General features: G+C 42.8%; 1 protein-coding gene across 1 annotated transcript; it reads left to right on the top strand.

The window, feature by feature from the left end:
• Positions 1–11685: 11685 nt before the first annotated feature.
• Positions 11686–19457, top strand: LOC120028386 (septin-4). Its single transcript, XM_038973617.1, has 9 exons — positions 11686–11872; positions 11965–12088; positions 12394–12528; positions 13263–13380; positions 13626–13727; positions 14258–14354; positions 15262–15424; positions 15623–15722; positions 17349–19457. Exons 1-9 carry the CDS (start codon positions 11776–11778, stop codon positions 17415–17417), a joined length of 1005 nt encoding a protein of 334 aa, XP_038829545.1. The 5' UTR covers positions 11686–11775; the 3' UTR covers positions 17418–19457.
• The last annotated feature ends 460 nt before the right edge of the window (positions 19458–19917 follow it).

Consider the following 19917-nt stretch of genomic DNA (forward strand, 5'->3'; position numbering starts at 1 on the left):
CCTATACCTGTTACGGATATTATTTTGAACTCGGATCTCGTACCTGCGTACATGGACAAAATAATTGCGTAGTTGATACGCAAAATGCGTGCATGTTGGCAGGTCTGCTTTCCTTTACATCCCTGATGTGCTTATCATTGGTTCAACATAATAAGATAACCTCAATTCCTTACAAAAAGAAAGGGAGAGCAGACTACATACAGTAAGAGAGAACCAGTCCAACTGAATTCATCACAACTAACAAGAATAGACAAACAGGCTGTGATAATGTAAATGATAGTCACGTTGACAACATTTGTCTTGGTAAATTAAGTCATAACTCCACGTTTACATCTTAACTTAACTTCTTATTCCATTTGATTTAGTCACACTATTCCTTTGAGAAAATTCCAAAGGAGAAATCTAAAGCACACAGTCAAACAAATTAGGCTATATATCTGAATGGTCTCTTGGAGGTATAACTGAAACCCCAGTCAACAGGGCTGCTGCAGCGGAGCATCTGAGCTGCTGAGCTCAACATAGTTCCAGAGGCTGATACACCAATAAGCTTACAAAAACACATTATCGGCTAGCTATAAAACACCGGCCTATGGTTGAGCTGAGCCAGACCGACACCGGAAACCACACGACACCAGAAACCACATGACACCAGAAACCACAGTCCTACTGCATGTCCCACCTAGATCACATCTGATGAACAAATCCGTAGCATTCATGGAAATGTCTCTATCATATTGTAGAACTTGGAGCTGTATGTTCCTAGACTATAATATAGAGTGCATTCGGAAAGTATTCAGACCCCTTGAATTTTCCACATTTTGTTACATTACAGCCTTTTTCTAAAATGGATTAAATCGTTTTTTCCCCCTCAATCTACACACAATACCCCATAATGACAAAGCAAAAACAGGTTTTTAGAAATGTTTGCAAATGTATAAAATATATCACATTTACATAAGTACTGTATCAATAACCTACTGATAAGACACGTTTCCCATTTATTCAGCTGAATACTTAATCTAATTAACTAAAGTGCCATGCTCAAAGGCTCACAGCAGTGGGACCCACCTGGGACCTGATCCAGTTAACTTCTCTGCGCTACGAATCCCGTTAGCGGGATCACTTTCCTAAACAACCGCTAGAATTGCAGGGTGCCAAATGCAAAAATATTACTAAAAATATTTATAATCATGCAATCATAAGTGAAATATACCAAAACACAGCTTAGCTTGTTGTTAATCCACCTATCGTGTCAGATTTTGAAAATATACTTTACAGCGAAAGAAATCCAAGCTTTTGTGAGTGTAGCAATCAATGCTAGAACAGTTAGCCTTATATTAGCTTGGTCACGAAAGTCAGAAAAGCAATAAAATTTATTCGCTTACCTTAGATAATCTTCGGATGTTTGCACTCACGAGACTCCCAGTTACACAATAAATGTTATTTTTGTTCGATAAATATTACTTTTATCACAAAAAAATGCCATTTGGGTTGCGCGTTATGTTCAGAAAACCAAAGCCTTGTTCCGTTCAACAAATTCCAAAAAGTATCCGTAATGGTCGTAGAAACATGTCAAATGTTTTTTATAATCAATCCTCAGGTTGTTTTTAACAAACATAATCGATAATATTTCAACCGGACCATAACCTATTCATTAAGAGACAAAAGGAAAATGGAGAGCTCCTCTCGCGCGGGCAGGAACTATTCGGAGGACACCTGACTACTCTTGAAAAATCTTCATTTTTCAAAATAAAAGCATGTCTAAAGCCTGGTCACAGCCTGAGGAAGCCATTGGAAAAGGAATCTGGTTGATACCCCTTTAAATGGAAGAAAGACGGTCCAGGAAACACAGATTAAAAAAAAATATATCACTTCCGGGTTAGATTTTCTCAGGTTTTCGTCTGCAGAATACGTTTTGTTATACTCACAGACAATATTTTGACAGTTTTGGAAACTTTGGGGTGTTTTCTATCCTAATCTGTAAATGATATGCATATTCTACTATCTGGGCCAGAGAAAATGTCCGTTTACCTTGGGAACATTATTTTAAGAAAAGAAAAAATTCTGACCCCGTCCCGTCAACGGGACAGTTGTAAATCATGCTGCGCCTTGTGTCACGATCACAGATTTTAGAGAACCAACAAATGTTCGTACATAAGTGTCTTATATCGGCTGAAAGCTTAAATTCTCGTTAATATAACTGCACTGTCCAATTTACAGTAGCTATTACTGCAATAAAATGCCATGCCATTGTTTGAGCTCCTAACAACAAAACACTTTTTTCACCGCGATAGGTTTGATAAATTCACCTCTGAAGGTGAAATGTGTACTTGCATTCTGAAATCTTGCTCTGATTTGTCATCCAAAGGGTCCCAGAGATAACATGAAGTGTTGTTTTGTTAGACAAAATCCTTTTTCATATCCTAGAAAGGTCCATATAGCATGCACGATCGATTTTGTATTTCCACTCGTTCAATTTGCAAAGAAAGAAATCTGTGAATCTAACCCTAAACATTGTTTCAACCAGTCAAATTACGTTCATATTTATTCCTCAGATAACCTAGAACGTAACCAGACTTCACTATATCATTAGGGGTGTAGTATATTCTATAGGACACCAAATTTGGTCAGAGAGCGACGCCTTCATGGCACGCCGATGACGCGTGTGGTCTTCACTTGATCGACTGTAACTTTGTCAAATAAGCACCAATCAGGGTCACACAAAGCTAGCTAGATAGCCAATGAGCTGGGCTTTACGGGAGTATCCGGAAACCACGTATCTGTCGCAAAATGTAGCTGCTAACCTTGTGCGACAGCATGCCTTTCCTTTTGGACAAAAATTATAAGAATATGGAGAGTTATGAAAACTGGGTGTTTTGCAAATATTGAACATATAATATGGCTACTAATACTGGAAAAGCTAAATCAAAGTCCAAGTATACAGATTTGACTATATTCTTGCAGAAAAATGTCATGTAAATGTCTCCTTCACGATTTGCCCAAATGTACCTGGGTGACTTCACACTAAATGTCATGTAGTTTCCTCATACATAGTTATCCTTCTGAAACGTTGCACATACACTGCTGCTATCTTGTGGACACTGTCGGAATTACAACCAGTGATGGCTAGATGTGGGACCTTTCTGTTGCATTTCAAATATGATGGTAGAATTTTTTATTTTATTTTTTAAGTAAGCAGAAATTAATAGGGTCTGATTTTAAAAATAAAATGTTTTAAATAAATTGTTTACATTTTAATAAAAAATAATTCACTGAGTAAATCTAACATCTCTTCTCGAGCTGCAACACACAGACATGTACGGAGTTTGTGTCAAAGGACATAGAGATTAATACATCATTATTCGACGTAGCTACCCCGTGTCTGCCCCTGCTCTTGTTTGTTGTGATGCTGAAATGTACATTCAATGGGCTCAAGTGCCAGCAGTTCACTCGCATTTGCTAGTGAAAGAAATGAAATGCGAATACGAAAAATGACTGGTCACATTTGTGCGAGTGTGATATACATTTAATTCTGCATTGTATTTTCCACCTAACATTAAGAGGATCACGCAACCTGATAGACTGTAATTATGATCCATGTCATAAAAAGCATTACACAAGTATAATCAAAAGTAAATATAAACATCTTGGCATTACATGGAGTCGGGAGTTTAGAAGACTGCGCGATGAAGAATGAATGAGTGTCCGGTATTAGCTATAGAGGCAATGCTTCTAAAATGCCTTTGCACTAGATTTGAGATATTATCAATTTAGAAAATCTCAATTCATGTATGCTCCGCAAAGAACTACAATAGGCACGTTTACAGCATTCAGATTCCCTTTGCCGTAGCCTGCTTAAGCTTTGTGTAGCCAGTTTGCGGTCAGTGTCGGTGCAGTCTTTTGTTTAATGGAATAAACATACAATCTGCTAATTCCACAAAACATATATTTATTTTATATGTTCTGTACTTATCAGTATGAATCTTTTATTTATGTTTTGTAAATACCTTTTCAGAGGACTGAACTGAAACAGGTGTGATCCATAATGTTTGTCTAAGAACATGAATCTCCAATTTGCCACGAGCGTCTGGTACTCTAAAAAGTTGGACATGGTTGGCAGGTCTGGGAAAGTCACATGAGAAATGGCCAACGTATATTCCCTACAAAGCACTGTACATGAGATTAATGGATGGATTTATTCTAAACACAGTTGAGTAATAGGCCTAGTATTATATTTGGCTTTGGGGGGTTGCAGCAGTTCAATGCATAACTCTAAAGTCATTAGTGTATGCGTGGCTCCCATGAAGGCAAGTGAACAAGTACACACAGGGTAGAAAATCGGGAGAAGGGAGATGAAGGCTCAGAGGGAAAGCATGCATGTGTGACTGATGCTACCCAACCTCTCTAGATGGAGCTGTACATTCACAGAGAGGAGATGGAGAAACAAAAAATATCATATTTGCCCTCCATCCTCATATCCTGCAGCAATGCAAGATGATGCAGGGGGGGCAGTAATCCTAAGGTTAACCCACTCCAGAGTGCTCTGTACCAGGCAGCCCTGATGGATGTGCTGACTGGGTGATGTCATCAGTCCAACTCTGCTGCCTGACCGTCACTACCACTATTGTTCTGCTGTCTGTGTTAAGGCTCCATTTATATTCCGTATCATCTGAGATTCTTGCTCTCTCTATCTCTCTAGTTATCTCTCCTCTCACTCTTGTTTTCTCTCTCCCTTGAGATGCCGTCTCTTTTCTTCTCAATTTATGTCAAACTGTTGAATGAAGACCTCATGAGACATCAGTGTTTTTAGGCAGCAAGGCAGGCAGCCAGCCTTGCAGGCTGGTAAAGTAAGGAGAGTTCCATACATCTACAGTGAAATTCCTTGATCGTCATCCCTTAAATCCATTTCAGCTGTGGCTGCGGTCTCCTAAGACTTTAATGCTTAAGATAATCATACACTCCAGTGCCTGACAGCCAAACTGATACAGTGTGAGAGGATAAATCTGTATTCCTCTCTTGTCTTAACTTGCAGGGTACATCATTTGCTTGAGAAGAGCCAAAGTGGGTTCTTAGTGGAAAATCTATGTAGTACAGAGATGAGTGGCCTTAAAAGTTCAAGTGAGTTGGTGTTATTGGCATGGTATGGGTTGGACAGCCCAAACTTGTGAACCGTGATGGGTGCGTGGGCCGTGGATGGATTTCATGTCTGTGGCGGATCGGACTAGGAGCCCCAGGGCAGTGGGGCAGCCAGGCTGCTCGATGGGGCTGAAGGATACAGTGTCCTGGTTCAAAAGGATATATAGGCAGGGGATGCTTGCCACTCTCCAGAGGCAAGAGAGCCAGGCTGTTACATCTCATACAGGGTAACACAGGTGAGGTACTGCAGGTGAATTACTGCAGGTGAGGTACTGCAGGAGAACCGGTGAGTTATTGTCCTGAATAGTATTTTTTTAATTGTCTGGTGAGGTCTTTTTTAAAATCGAGTCTAGTTGTTGTACAAGTTTGGATTGTTGTTTAATGATTGATTACAAAGACTGCATTTTCTTTAGATATTATCAATCTACTTGCTTCCAAGTGGTGGATTCTCTGCAGTTCAAGTGAGGGGAAGACTTGTTCTTCAAGTTTTTAAATGGTGGAGCAGAGAAGTTTTCAGAATCTGACACATATTCTCAGTGTGATTGAAATAAAATGTGTGTGGAGCAGAGAGGATCTGAGAACCATTCCAGAGTTGACCATGTCAGTTATTGTTGACCAGGAACGCTGTTCATTGGATCACACGGTGGGTCGTCCATGTTAGGCAGTAGATTGGACATTGATCCATCGTGTGGTTTGGTCAGAGCAAAGCACAACAGAGGAAAACAGGTCAGTGGTCCACTAATCTGAGAAACATATAATTTCCTCTCCTCTCTGTCCTCTCTGCCCCTTATCTCCTAATCCCAATCCCTGTTTAATTAAAACTGTGAGGATGACATCAAAAACCTTGTTGGGATGACTTGGAAATCCTTTTTGGGAGAACACTGATGCAAGGTTCTTCTACGAGTTTGTAAGGCCTTGCTCTGAACTCTGAGTGTTAGTAGGTGTGTGTGCTTTCAGTAAAGACATTCAACTCTACACGATGCAACGGCAGCCAGATCAGTTAATTTCATCTGCTTCAGTAACAGTGCATTGTTAGACCCCCCCCCTGAATGGGAAGATATCAGAATCAGTTAAGCTAAGTGCAGCTGGACAAATAAACAACATTAAGCTGTGAGGGGAATGGCCAGATGGAATAGATCCCTGCACACACCAACATTATTTCTGGACATTGCTGAAACAATTCTTTCCACGCACCACTCTGAATACAACTCAATCACCCGGTGGGCTACTCCAGCGGACAGCCATGTTGCTTACTCTGGCATCCAACAGCCATGTCATTTCCTATGGCTGGATCCAGACTACTCACTCATTATTTTAATTTGAGTTATTTAATCATTTCATGATTTGTTTTATTTGTGTTTTGTTTTTATTTCAACCCTTTTGTACTGGTCCATTCTACAAAAAACGCCATCACGCAACGCTATCCTGTTGTCATGCCAACATACCCTTCCACTCCCTCCTTCACCATTCCCCATTCCTTGTTCTGATTGGTCCTTCCAATTCTTACTTCCCTGTTGGCCCTGCTCCTTGCCTCGCCCCTTTCCACTCCAAATGCATGTTCCTTCCTGGTTGGAGATTGCAGAGTGCACTGTAGCCCCAGTAGCAATGGAGGACAGTGACCATGAGGCTCACTCATCATCAGATGACCTGGACTCCGCCCCGCCATCCCCTGGCCACACCAGGGACCACCACCATGAGCCCGAACAGGTACCAGTGACCAGACAAGGTCTGGGTCAAAGAATATGTAAAATACTTTCCAGATATTTGAGCTGCTGTGCTTGATTTAGTTGGACTGACACAGTGAATGGAACAAATGGAATAGTCCAGAAAGTTCCAAATTTCAAGCTAAATCAAGTGCACCTCAAATACTTTTGAGTATTTTCCATATTTCTATTGGTCTCTCAGTGAACCCCCCCCCCCCCCCCCCCCCCTTAAACCCAATCCCCTGTTGTCACACACAACACAGGGATGTTGTTGTGGCAGGAGGTTTCATACTGGTGCTCTCCATATGTACAGTGGAACCACAATTAGCCCTCTGTTGGCATGCAGGGATAATCTCCTATTATCCTGAGAACCATGTGGAAGAACAATCTAATGTTCATACATACCAAGGACTGGCAACAATGTACTTGAAAATTGTAATTTAATTGTCCACATGCTTTAGACTCCCTTTGTAGTTTTCTAGTTTACTAGTTCCTGTTTGAACCAGTTATTTGTGCAAAAAAGTAGTTGTTTACTATTGATCCAAAGAAAGAACAGCCCAATAGGCTGTGTGTCTGTTCACAGGAGCTTAAACTTGGAAGAACACCAATGTATCATCATGACTGTGTCCGCTCTAGATTAGCTCTCAAAACTTAGCATCACTATTGAGCAGAGATATGGGCCGATAACTCCAGTTTACTCTGATTGCTATGGTTCCCCTAGAGCTAAGTCACTCTGGATAAGAGCGTCTGCTAAATTACTCAAATGTACAGTCGGGAAGTATTCAGACCCCTTTTTTCACATTTTGTTGCGTTACAGCCTTATTCTAAAATGTATTAAGTCATTTTCCCCCCTCATCAATCTACACATAATACCCCATAATGACAAAACTAAAAAACGTTAGACATTTTTGCAAATGTATTAAACAGAAATACCTTATTTACGTATTCAGACGCTTTTCTATGAGACTCGAAATTGAGCTCAGGTGCATCCTGTTTCCATTGATCATCCTTGATGTTTCTACAATTTGATTGGAGTCCCCCTGTGGTAAATTAAATAGATGACATGATTTGGAAAGGCACACATCTGTCTATATAAGGTCCCATCGTTGACAGTGCACGTCAGAGTAAAAACCAAGCCATGAGGTCGAAGGAATTGTCCATAGAGCTCCGAGACAGGATTGTGTCGAGGCACAGATCTGGGGAAGGGTACCAAAAAATATCTGCAGTATTGTAGGTTCCAAGTACAGTGGCCTCAATAATTCTTAAATGGAAGAAGTTTGGAACCAGCAAGACTCTTTCTACAGCTGGCCGTCCGGCCAAACTGAGCAATCGAGGGAGAAGGGCCTTAGTCACGGAGGTGACCAAGAACCCAATGGTCACTTTGATAGAGCTCCAGAGTTCCTCTGGAGTTGGGAGAAACTTCCAGAATGACAACCATCTCTGCAGCACTCCACCAATCAGGCCTTCATGGTAGGTTGGCCAGACCGAAGCCACTCTTCACTAAAAGGTACATGACAGCCAGCTTGGAGTTTGCCAAAAGGCACCTAAACGACTCATGAGAAACAAGATTCTCTGGTCTGATGAAACCAAGATTGAACTCTTTGGCCTGAATGCCAAACTTCACGTCTGGAGGAAACCTGGCACCATCCCTACGGTGAAGAATGGAGGTGGCAGCATCATGCTGTGGGGATGTTTTTCAGCAGCAGGGACTGGGAGACTAGTCAGGATCAAGGGACAGATGAACAGAGAAAAGTACAGAGAGATCCTTGATGAAAACCTGCTCCAGAGCTCTCAGGACCAAAGACTGGGGCGAAGTTTCAACTTCCAACAGGACAACGACCCTAAGCACACAGCCAATACAACGCAGGAGTGGCTTCGGGACACGTCTCTGAATGTCCTTGAGTGGGCCAGCCAGATCCCGGACATGAACCTGATCGAACATCTCTGGAGAGACCTGAAAATAGCTGTGCGACGACGCTCTCCATCCAACCCTACTAAGCTTGAGAGGATCTGCAGAGAAGAATGGGAGAAACTCCACAAATCCAGGTGTGCCAAGCTTGTAGCATCATACCCAAGACGACTTGCGGCTGTAATCACTGCCGAAGGTGCTTCAACAAAGTACTGAGTAAAGGGTCTGAATACTTATGTAAATGTAATATGGAAGTTTTATTTTAAATTTCTAAAAAACTGTTTTTGCTTTGTCATTGTGGGGTATTCTGTGTAGACTGAAAAAAAACAATTTTAGAATAAGGCTGTAACGTAACAAAATGTGCAAAAGTCAAGGGGTCTGAATACTTCCCGACTGCACTCTAAATGTAAAATAGCCTCTTAGCCTTCTCAATACACTGTAATATTCATAGTGGAGCAGGCTGGGGATTCTTTACACAAACTGGGGCAGAAAGGGCGTGCATGGCTGTGGTAACTTGAGCATCAGCCCTAAGGACATGAGCACCAATCTGCATCTCAAATGGCATCCTATTCTTATACAGTGTACTTCTTTTGACCAGGGCCCATAGGGAATAGGGTGCCTTTTGGGATGGAACACTAGTCTGTAGTCTGAACTCCAGGGAGGGATATCCCTTTACAGTTTCAACTACACACAGAGGCTCTGCCTTTGTTGGTGTCATGAATTGTAGGTATTGTCATCAGGTAAGGTAAATGGTTTACTCTTGTGGTTTGGGAAAAGGCAGAGATGGGAATAATATAACATGTAGTTATGATTGACAGGTTTAGGTAGATTTGAAAATGAGTGCTGTTACTAATCACCACAAATTGATCAGTCATTGTGTAAGTGACATGTTTAACACCAATAGGTTTTTATCAGGTTTCCTCTGTCTACCAGTATGTGTTGAGTGACACATCCATATGAATAGATGATGTCATGTTTTGAGTCCTTGTTGATGTCATAAGAAGGTGTGTGTGTGTGTGTTCATGACTGTTTGCGTTTGAAGCTGTATGACACCATATACCACAGCAATTCATTTGAGCAGTCTTCTAGTAATCAAGAGGGTTCATTAATCATTTAGAGGTTAATTTCCTTTAGCTCTACTCAATCAAATCATATTTTGTTGTGTAACCTGTTAAGCGGTTGCCTACACTCTTTATCATCCACGTGGCTACAGTACTGTACCTTCTATTGAATTGTGATGTCCCAGTTTGCGTCCCAAATTGCAGCCTATTCCCTATGTAGTGCACTACTTTTGACCAGGGCCCATAGAGAATAGGGTGCCACCCAGACTCCAGAGTCTACCATACCAAGGCTGTAGCTGCTGAGCAGGAAGAATCTTTACAGCCAGCTGCCACGGTACTACACTTTAAACAAGATGTATCCTCCCATTTCCTACAAGTTCAGGAAGGTCAATGATGTCGTTCTGTCCTTGAGCTGTCCTTGAGCTGTTCTTGTCTATTAATGTTCTATATTATGTCATGTTTTGTTTGGACCCCAGGAAAAGTAGCTGCTGCTTCAGCAACAGCTAATGGGGATCCTAATAAAATACTAATACTCAAATGATGAGTTATCTACTCTATCAGAGGACACTATAGGTTCTATTTTTGGCGCTCTATATTGTATTGGACAGAGTGAGTGTGTTCTCTCGCGTCAGAATCAGAGGGTGTGCTTGTTATCAGTTTGATGGCCATCAGAGATCTCTTCTTCCTCGGCATTCCTCCCATCAGCACAAATATTTACCCTCCCCTCTTACGTTGTTAACCTTGTAGCTTCTCTGGTGGTCTCTCTAGTGAATCAGTCAGTCTATCTTCTTTCCTCGCTGTCTCTTAGTGTAAATCTTCTCTAAACCCTAGAGAACTAGGCCTACCTTGCACTTAATGATTTCTTAGGTTGTTTCTCTCCATCAAAACATTCAGTGTCTATAACCACTCTGCATTTTCTTCTTCTTTCCTGTTGATCCTTATGTTGCCCCTGTTACCTTTGCTCATTGTTTTCCTTCCGATCTATATTAACCCTCCCTCCTGCTCCAACCTTTGCTCCCCTCCGTCCATTCTTCTCTGCATCACCTCTCCCACCCACCCGCACCGCTCCCTGCCCCCCCCCCTCTTAGCACTCAAGCCATTCCATGGATGATTCTGAAGACTCTGAGTTGGAGAACATCATGCAACAAGACCCCCACCACAGCGGGGACCACCCTCACCCGCCTCTGGGCGGCTATGAGCACAGCCCCGACCATGAGCACTCCCACCCGGTGGACAGGGAGGTGGAGGGTGGCGACACCCCCGGGACGCCCACCTTTTTGCGGCCCCCCACGGCGGGTGGCAGAGCCCAGTCAGACAACCAGGGCGTAGGGAGGCTGCAGTTGGGTGAATGTGGGATGGTGGATCACTATGACATGCAGTCTCCCCTCAGTCCCACCAGGCCCAAGAGCCCCTGGGGTCGCTTTGACCCCTACGACTTTCCAGAGGTAAACTTCAGGCCAGGTGGACCGTTTAGGGTGTAGAGACCAGAGGCAACACTATGGGCAATGTGGGTTGGGTTATCACCTCTCCAGTCCAAAGAGGCTGTGCTTTAGCCCCAGAGGAGCACTAGCAGCAGGTTCAGGCCATTTCCAGTGGTGTTTACGTGGAACCTTTGGTTGCGTGTCTGGCAGATTACTCAGTTTGTGGCTTTTGCTTTGAAACTGATGTTGGTCAAAGATGGTAGTGTGTTCTGGTGTGTTGACAATGGCTTCATTCAATACCCTACATCTGTTGAAATGGCTTTAGGTTTGAAGACATGTATTTATGTGTGGTAGGTGTTACCTTTTTTATTTAGAATGATTACTGTAACTCGCAAATGTGCCGCCACCAGAATTGAGCGGCGTGTTTAAATAGGCGTCTGTTTCTTTTGCTTTCACAGGACCAAGACAAGGACTATGTGGGCTTTGCCACACTGCCAAACCAGGTGCACCGTAAGTCTGTTAAGAAGGGCTTTGACTTCACCCTGATGGTAGCAGGGGAGTCTGGTCTGGGCAAGTCCACCCTGGTCAACAGCCTCTTCCTCACAGACCTCTACAAGGACAGGAAGCTACTCAACGCTGAGGGTAAGGTGGCCGTTTTGGTGTCTCATCCTCTAAATAAATTAATGAATGATATAAATGGCCAGCTGCTAAGGAAATGTGTGTTTTAACCCCAGAGCGGATCACTCAGACAGTGGAGATCACTAAACACACAGTGGACATTGAGGAGAAGGGCGTAAAGCTGAAGCTCACCATCGTAGACACCCCTGGCTTTGGAGACGCTGTCAATAACACTGAATGGTATATGTCAAACATCCTTCCTTCATAGGACTCTTCTTTGGTGTCAGGAAAACATGAAACAACTCAACTCCTATTATGATCCTAAGGCAGAGCTGAGTAAGTTCGAGGTATTGAGTTGATCTTAACCTTTGGATATACACGGTAGTCTTCAATACAGTTGTCAAACTTTTATTGCAATTAGGCTTTGTATTGTTACATGAAGCAGTTTGAGGTACAGTTGCAGTATAGCTCAGTATACAGTAGGGGAATGACTGTCTGCATTGCCTCAGTGCTGGTGTGTCTCTGTGTCTCCCCCACCGCCCTAGCTGGAAGTCAGTGGCGGACTACATCGACCAGCAGTTTGAGCAGTACTTCAGGGACGAGAGTGGACTGAACAGGAAGAACATCCAAGATAACAGAGTCCACTGCTGCCTCTACTTCATCTCTCCCTTCGGACACGGGTACGTCAGCTACGACATGTTGTCTCTGTCTCAATACTCTTTAAATGGAGTCCTTCTATTGAGAGAGACATATTGGCTGTGTCTCAATGCTCTTAGAATTGTTTCCTTTCCCCTTCTACCGTCCTTCCTTGAGTACCACCGAGAGGGTTTCCACTATGCACCATGTTGGTTTGCACCATGTTCCATGCATTCTAAATGCATTGGGTTTCTGTGGAATGTAGAACCACCCTGCTCTGCTGCCTCTAGGGGAATCTGCATCTGGTGCAGTGCTAAACGTTCTATCCATTTTGAGGGGCAGATGCTGCAGTACTGAACTTTCTCTCCACTTGTCGGTGTAAATGCTGATGCAGTACTTTTGTCTGAGCTTACGGTCTGTTTTACTCCGCTGTGTTCATTGAAAGGAAAAATCTTGAGCACCGTCATTAGCGCTTAAGCACTGCTGCAAACCTGTAATAAGGAAACAACTCCCTCTGCTGACCAATATTAGATACTACTACAATCCTTGAAAATATGGTTTGAGGATTACCTTAATTTGGATTACCGTAATTATCTCTTAACCATATCAAAGTTTTGTCAGTGTTGTCTATGCCCATGTTTCCACATGTACAGTGTGGTTGTTTTGGTTGTTTTCTCAGTGTTTACTTGTTGTCCCTAATTCTAAGTTGCTCTGGTCATTTACTCTGCTAAATTACAAAAAATGTATGTCATATCTTGTTGTCTTGTATCTGTCTCAGTCTGAGGCCTCTGGATGTGGAGTTTATGAAGGCCCTTCATGAGAAGGTCAACATTGTGCCAATCCTGGCCAAGGCAGATACACTCACACCCACCGAGGTCAAGAAAAAGAAATTGAAGGCAAGCCACTCTAACTGGCTTTTCTATCTGTGTCTGCTTGTCTGAATACCATGGCTCTGTACAAATAAGAAATGGACAGGGGACATTGGTTTCAGCAAATTTCTGAAACAAATTTTTATTTCCAGGTGACCGTTTTGTTGGATTTGTTTTTGCTCCTTGTTCTTTTGTCCATCCTCAATCACAGGATTTAAAACAGTAGTTGAATGTTCTCTTCCTCTTCTCTCTATCCCTCCATCTTCCTGTAGATCCGAGAGGAGATCCAGCAGTATGGGATTAAGATCTACCAGTTCCCAGACTGTGACTCTGATGAGGATGAGGACTTCAAACAGCAGGATCAGGAGCTCAAGGTGAACCACATTTATCCAAACCTCATATCACTAGTTGAGGAAGTATGGCAACATAAAGGACACTAGTCATCATAAACAAACTGTCTGCAATACAGGAATGCAGGGTTAGGAAACCCAGATTACAGATGATGTCCGTAACCATGTTATTATTGAGCACACAGCCTTGAAAAGTCATCTGTTTGTGAATTCTATTAATCTCTGTGTGCACCGGTGCATTAGAGGGCAGGCTGTGGCTGTGCAGCCAGGACAGGCCAGAATGTTGTTTTGGTAGATAAATGGTGTCTCAGTCTCTCCCCCTCATAGAACCGTGTCTGTGACCTCATGTGCCCTGACGGTGTGCTCTGTCCATTCCAAGTAGGGAGAGAGAGAGAGAGAGATGGAGAAATGGGTAGATCTGCAATGCAGCATTTTCCACTGACTGCATTACCTCATCATAACCACAGATATATTCCTCCCTCTTTGTACTTTATTCACTTCATTCATATTCACCTCTCTTGCTCTCTCTCCCTACCCCTGTCTCCCTCCTCCAGGACAGTATACCGTTTGCTGTGATCGGCAGCAACACGGTGGTGGAGGCCAAAGGGAAGAGGGTCCGTGGTCGTCTGTATCCCTGGGGCATCGTGGAAGGTAACCCTGTTACACCATCATTATTTAGTTATTGTGTGTCGGGGTCTTATTATGTTAGGGTTGAACTGGGATGTGGACATGAAGCTAAGGTTAGGGTAGTGGTTGTAGACTAGGGTAGTGGTTAGGGTATTGGTTGTAGACTAGGGTTAGGGTATTGGTTGTAGACTAGGGTTAGGGTATTGGTTGTAGACTAGGGTTAGGGTATTGGTTGTAGACTAGGGTTAGGGTAGTGGTTGTAGACTAGGGTTAGGGTAGTGGGTGTAGGTTAGGGTAGTGGGTGTAGACTAGGGTTAGGGTAGTGGGTGTAGACTAGGGTAGTGGGTGTAGACTAGGGTAGTGGGTGTAGACTAGGGTAGTGGGTGTAGACTAGGGTAGTGGGTGTAGACTAGGGTAGTGGGTGTAGACTAGGGTTAGGGTAGTGGGTGTAGACTAGGGTTAGGGTAGTGGGTGTAGACTAGGGTTAGGGTAGTGGGTGTAGACTAGCTAGGGTAGTGGGTGTAGACTAGCTAGGGTAGTGGGTGTAGACTAGCTAGGGTAGTGGGTGTAGACTAGCTAGGGTAGTGGGTGTAGACTAGGGTTAGGGTAGTGGGTGTAGACTAGGGTTAGGGTAGTGGGTGTAGACTAGGGTTAGGGTAGTGGGTGTAGACTAGGGTTAGGGTAGTGGGTGTAGACTAGGGTTAGGGTAGTGGGTGTAGACTAGGGTTAGGGTAGTGGGTATAGACTAGGGTTAGGGTAGTGGGTATAGACTAGGGTTAGGGTAGTGGGTATAGACTAGGGTTAGGGTAGTGGGTATAGACTAGGGTTAGGGTAGTGGGTATAGACTAGGGTTAGGGTTGAACCGGGATGTGGACATGAAAGGTTTAGGGAAACACTGCCCTAACCCAACACTCTCTGTTACTCTTGACAGTGGAGAACTCGGCGCACTGTGACTTTGTGAAGCTGAGGAACATGTTGGTGAGGACACACATGCAGGACCTGAAGGATGTGACACGGGAGACCCACTATGAGAACTACAGGGCTCACTGCATCCAGAGCATGACCCGCATGGTGGTGAAGGAACGCAACCGCAAGTACGGACACACACACACGCTCATACACTGTCACTCATATGTTGTTTATAGCTTCGATCAGGTATCTTAATGCTGCACGTATTGTTACTCCTATACATACATAATGTAGCTCAAGTACAATTCACACTAACATATAGTCACAAACTTTAACAACATATACACCCACATACTGTTAACCATATTGTCTTTCTCCACTAGTAAACTGACCAGGGAGAGCGGCACAGACTTCCCCATCCCTGTGATACCAAGTACCACAGACACAGAGACGGAGAAGCTAATCCGAGAGAAAGACGAAGAGGTACCACGACGACACTCAGAGCACGATGAGCACTCAGACCCAACTCTAGAACCCCACTCTGACCCAGGCCTAGACTTAGGGTCTGAACCTGAGTCCTGAGTCCTCCAGGCTGTCAGTCATACAGTATATACACTCCATCCATACATGCAGGTGCCCCTGAAGACCCCAGTCAGGTGGGGTGATGGTGGTCTGGTTTGAGGAAGGGTCAGAGGTTAGGGGTGACAGTCAGCCCCTACAACAGCACCCAGCCCTGGGATGCACATGAACTGTAGGAGAAGACTAGACTAGATCTGGGTACAAATAATGTTTTATATTCAAATACTATTTGAACCCAGGTCTGGCTGTAGAATATAATATGCCAGGTCGCATTGCCTGGGTAGAGTAGTGTTGTAGATGGAAAGAAGCCCTGGTTCTCTTCTCCCTGTTTGAGTTTGTCCCTGTCCGAAAGCACCATGGTGCCAATTTCATATAATTTATTTATATATTTTATGATTAAAAGCTGATGAAGTTCTTTAAGGTTAACACTACCTCAACAAAAATGCCCTAAACTGGGATTTTCGAATACGATACCCTGTGACCCATGTGCGCAACTTGAGTTTGGCGCAGCTCTTCCATTGATATCAGTGCATCATTTACACAAAAATCAAGGTAGATTCCCCCTGAATGACATGAGCCATTAAAAAAATTATACATTATGTTCTGTTTTTTCCTCATTTTTGGTATGTAACCCTTTCCATTATTAAAACGTGAACACAAAACTGTCGCCATAATTTCATCCTATTTTGATATGTGTGTGGGATTGAGGGGGATGCTATGCAGGGCAAATACGTGTCTGCAAGCACCATATCTTTCTCACTCATACTGCATATCACAGTATTGAATTAACAGGCTTTACATGTAGTAATTACGGAAATGAATTTGTGTACTTGACTGAACACACACGCACAGTCACCAGGCTCATTTACGTGGTCTCCAGACAGAGCGAATGGGGTGCCAAATCGTATCAATCAGTTGTTCTCCACTGGCTTGATGGTCATTGGATAGGGCTTGGTCATTGGTGCAGTGACGTAGAAGTAATGGGCCTGTTCCAGGCCACCTGGACTGTATACATGAATGAACACACACATCCATCATTGGGTCACATGGTCTGAAGACAGAATAGACTGGGGTGGCAAATCGTATCGATCGGTTGTCTGTCAGCACTTTTGGCTTGGTTGTGATTGGATACGGCTTGGTTATTGGTGCAGTCATGTGGAAGTAATGGTTGCGTTCCAGGCCACCTACATTGCAGTCATGAAATGTTGGCAATCACTACTTCAGCATTTGTAGTGTTCTGAGACGGTCAGATCTGTGTAAATGTGAAAGTAATGTTTAGCATTAACAATCTGATAGTCTGGTGAGAGTAGACTGGTATGGGGAATCCTTTTGATCTGTTGTCACATAGCTGGCTTTGTTGTGATTGGTAGCTCTTGGTTATTGGTGCACTCACATGGAAGTAATAATTTGGTATGAGGTTCTAAAGCTTGTGAGCATCTCCCCAGTCCCCACTTCATTCTGTGGTGTTTTGTATTGCTGCATGTCGCATTGAGGGTGTTTGACTGACAGTGGCCTCTCTTCTCTCTACAGTTGCGGCGAATGCAAGAGATGCTCACAAAGATCCAGGAACAGATGCACACGCAGAAGGAGGCCTATTAACCAAGGCTACTACTAGAACCCCTTAACCTCTGTAAATATAGGCCCCTTCTTTCCACTACTAGGGTGGGCACCACTAGTACCACTCTACTCTAGTCCACAAACCATTGTCTAGTCCAGCTCATCCAACCTCAACAGCCACCACTCTTCATTTCGTCAATAACCTTCACTATCAGAGACTGATCCAAGACCAGGCATGAGGCTTTCACAGACAGGAGGTGGCATGATGAGAAGTTTCTTCTTCCAACAACATGGAAGCCTTGCGTCTCCACACATGTTGTGGAAACTCTAACGGTAACAACGGGCACCCCTGTCAGGTGCCATTGCTAGAGCACAACACCGGTCCGGACAGCACAGACCTAACCACCTGTTTGTCCTTACAAGGTTATGGCCGGGTCCTGCCTGCCTGCCTTCCACCCATAGTTTATATGTGGTCTTGTCAAAAGATAACTTTTTGCCTTCCAGTTTTGTCGCTAATGTTCCTTGATGTTTCTCCTTAGTGAACTCTAACCCCTGACATTGGTTAAGGGGTAGACTGTAGAGCATGTGTTGTCCTGTATACTGATATAATGTAAATCTTTTTTTTTACTACAATTACATGATTGCATCTATCACTTGTAATTATTTTATTTGCATTGCTACACAGAATAGCAAGAAATTCCTTGTTGTGGAATGAATGACAAATGTTACTGAAGTACTGTTGTGTGTTTTTGGACAAATGTATGTTAATAGGGCTAATTCGTTTCCTTCACTTTTCCAGTTCCAGCATTCTCAAACCTGGGTTGTTCGTTCTTGTATTTAACTGAAAAAGGAAACCCACTACTTACAGTTCTGATATCTGTAATGATAGATTAAGTTTTCTGGAATATTGTTGACTTGCAGCTCTCCAGGGTCGTGTTAACTTTTCGCAGTGAAAACCAATGTGTGTTCTTAGACCGGGATTCAATCCGATTATAGACATTGTGACTTTTAAAGGCAATTTCAGATTGAGCTGACATGCACATTTACGTGATAGGATCTCCGCAAACGTGGGGAACATTTCCTTTTTAAAACCCGAGATCGGACTGAATCACGGCCCGAATGGACACGTTCAGGCAGTAACTCCCCGTAGAATATTTTTTTATTGAACACTACCCAAAAGGAGAAAAGAGCAGGCTTGAGCTAATTAAGTGGCAGCCAAGAGACGCTGGCCTGGGGACCAAGCAGACAGGACAAGGCCCTTATTCTGCCGGATGTCAGGGGTTAGAGAATGACCGGATCGCCTCGTATGTTATAGAAGTGTCTGACATAGCAAGCCTTCATTCATGGGTTGATTCATTGATATACTCCTTAGACTTGATGTTGATTGTGGACAGTAAGTATGCACCTACTCTTTTGAAGTACATTAAGTAGATATGTTTGAGTGGATGGTTTTATTATAGTAGTTATTATGCAGTCAAAGCAAGAAATTATATAATTATCATTTAGGTATTTTCCACTCCCACGTTTCCCCACAAGAATTTTGGCTTTAAACAATTTTTGTTATAAGATGAATAGTTGTATTTATTTTCCTCAGGTGCAAATATGAGGTCATTCACAAGGAACAAGTCATGAGAAAGATACATATGTTTTGGATTGTATGAATATACCAGAAAAATTAAGAATGTTTCAATGAGAATAAAATATTTCAGATTTGTATTTCTCTTTGTAAGCAACATTGATTATATTTTTTATTTTGCCTCTTCCTGGCCATCAAAGCTTAGATTCACCTAGAGACCCAGTCCAAAATCACAAGGGTAGGAAATGTTTTTTCCCCATTTGTTTTATAAGAATGTTCTTTTCGGAATATTTATCTAATAAATAACTTTGGCCGGGATTCAATCCAATCTCAGATTTCGACAATGCGCCAATTAAGCCGACATATGCAGCATTTACTGTGAATATGGGCTCTGCTAACAAGGGAACTTGCATTTTGGACAAAGCGCGCTCGTATTGAACCTGGGCCTTTATAAAGTAATTGAGGAAGAGAAAGGTTTCAATGAATTGTAATAGAATAATAAAAAAAATCTGCATCTTGACTTCATTCTAGACATTTTCTACTACTCTTTGTATTCCGATGGTGTTGCTGATTGAGCCTACCACATTCTCCACAACCTAAACATTTTATGAAATTTACCAAAGCAAGAAGTTTTTATAAATGTAAGTAAGATTTATTAAGCATTGTCCACTTATGCATTAATGTTCTCTTTTTACATAATGGACAATAAGATCTAAACGCAACCCAAAATGTGCAGGCAATACAATGTTGTGGAAAGAGGTTTGTGAGAACCACCACTACAGCACTTATCCCAGAAAACAGCTAGCATAAAAAATCTATGCAAAAACAGGCAACAGAAAACTTATACACACAATCCATTCAATTTAAAAAATATCTGATCAGAGCATAATGAAGACTCCTATCATGTCCACTGTTCCTCTCACAAACACACGTAAAAACATTCAGATTAAGTGAAGAGGGACACCA

Source organism: Salvelinus namaycush, chromosome 34, assembly GCF_016432855.1.
Source record: "Salvelinus namaycush isolate Seneca chromosome 34, SaNama_1.0, whole genome shotgun sequence".
Lineage (NCBI taxonomy): Eukaryota > Metazoa > Chordata > Actinopteri > Salmoniformes > Salmonidae > Salvelinus > Salvelinus namaycush.

Bases quoted from the DNA above. Each gene is read 5' to 3' on its own strand.
- LOC120028386 (XM_038973617.1), top strand. From the start codon at position 11,776: ATGGTAGCAGGGGAGTCTGGTCTGGGCAAGTCCACCCTGGTCAACAGC. The intron at 13,728-14,257 runs GTGAACCACATT...TCCCTCCTCCAG, and splicing joins AGCAGGATCAGGAGCTCAAG to GACAGTATACCGTTTGCTGT. The intron at 14,355-15,261 runs GTAACCCTGTTA...TACTCTTGACAG, and splicing joins TCCCTGGGGCATCGTGGAAG to TGGAGAACTCGGCGCACTGT.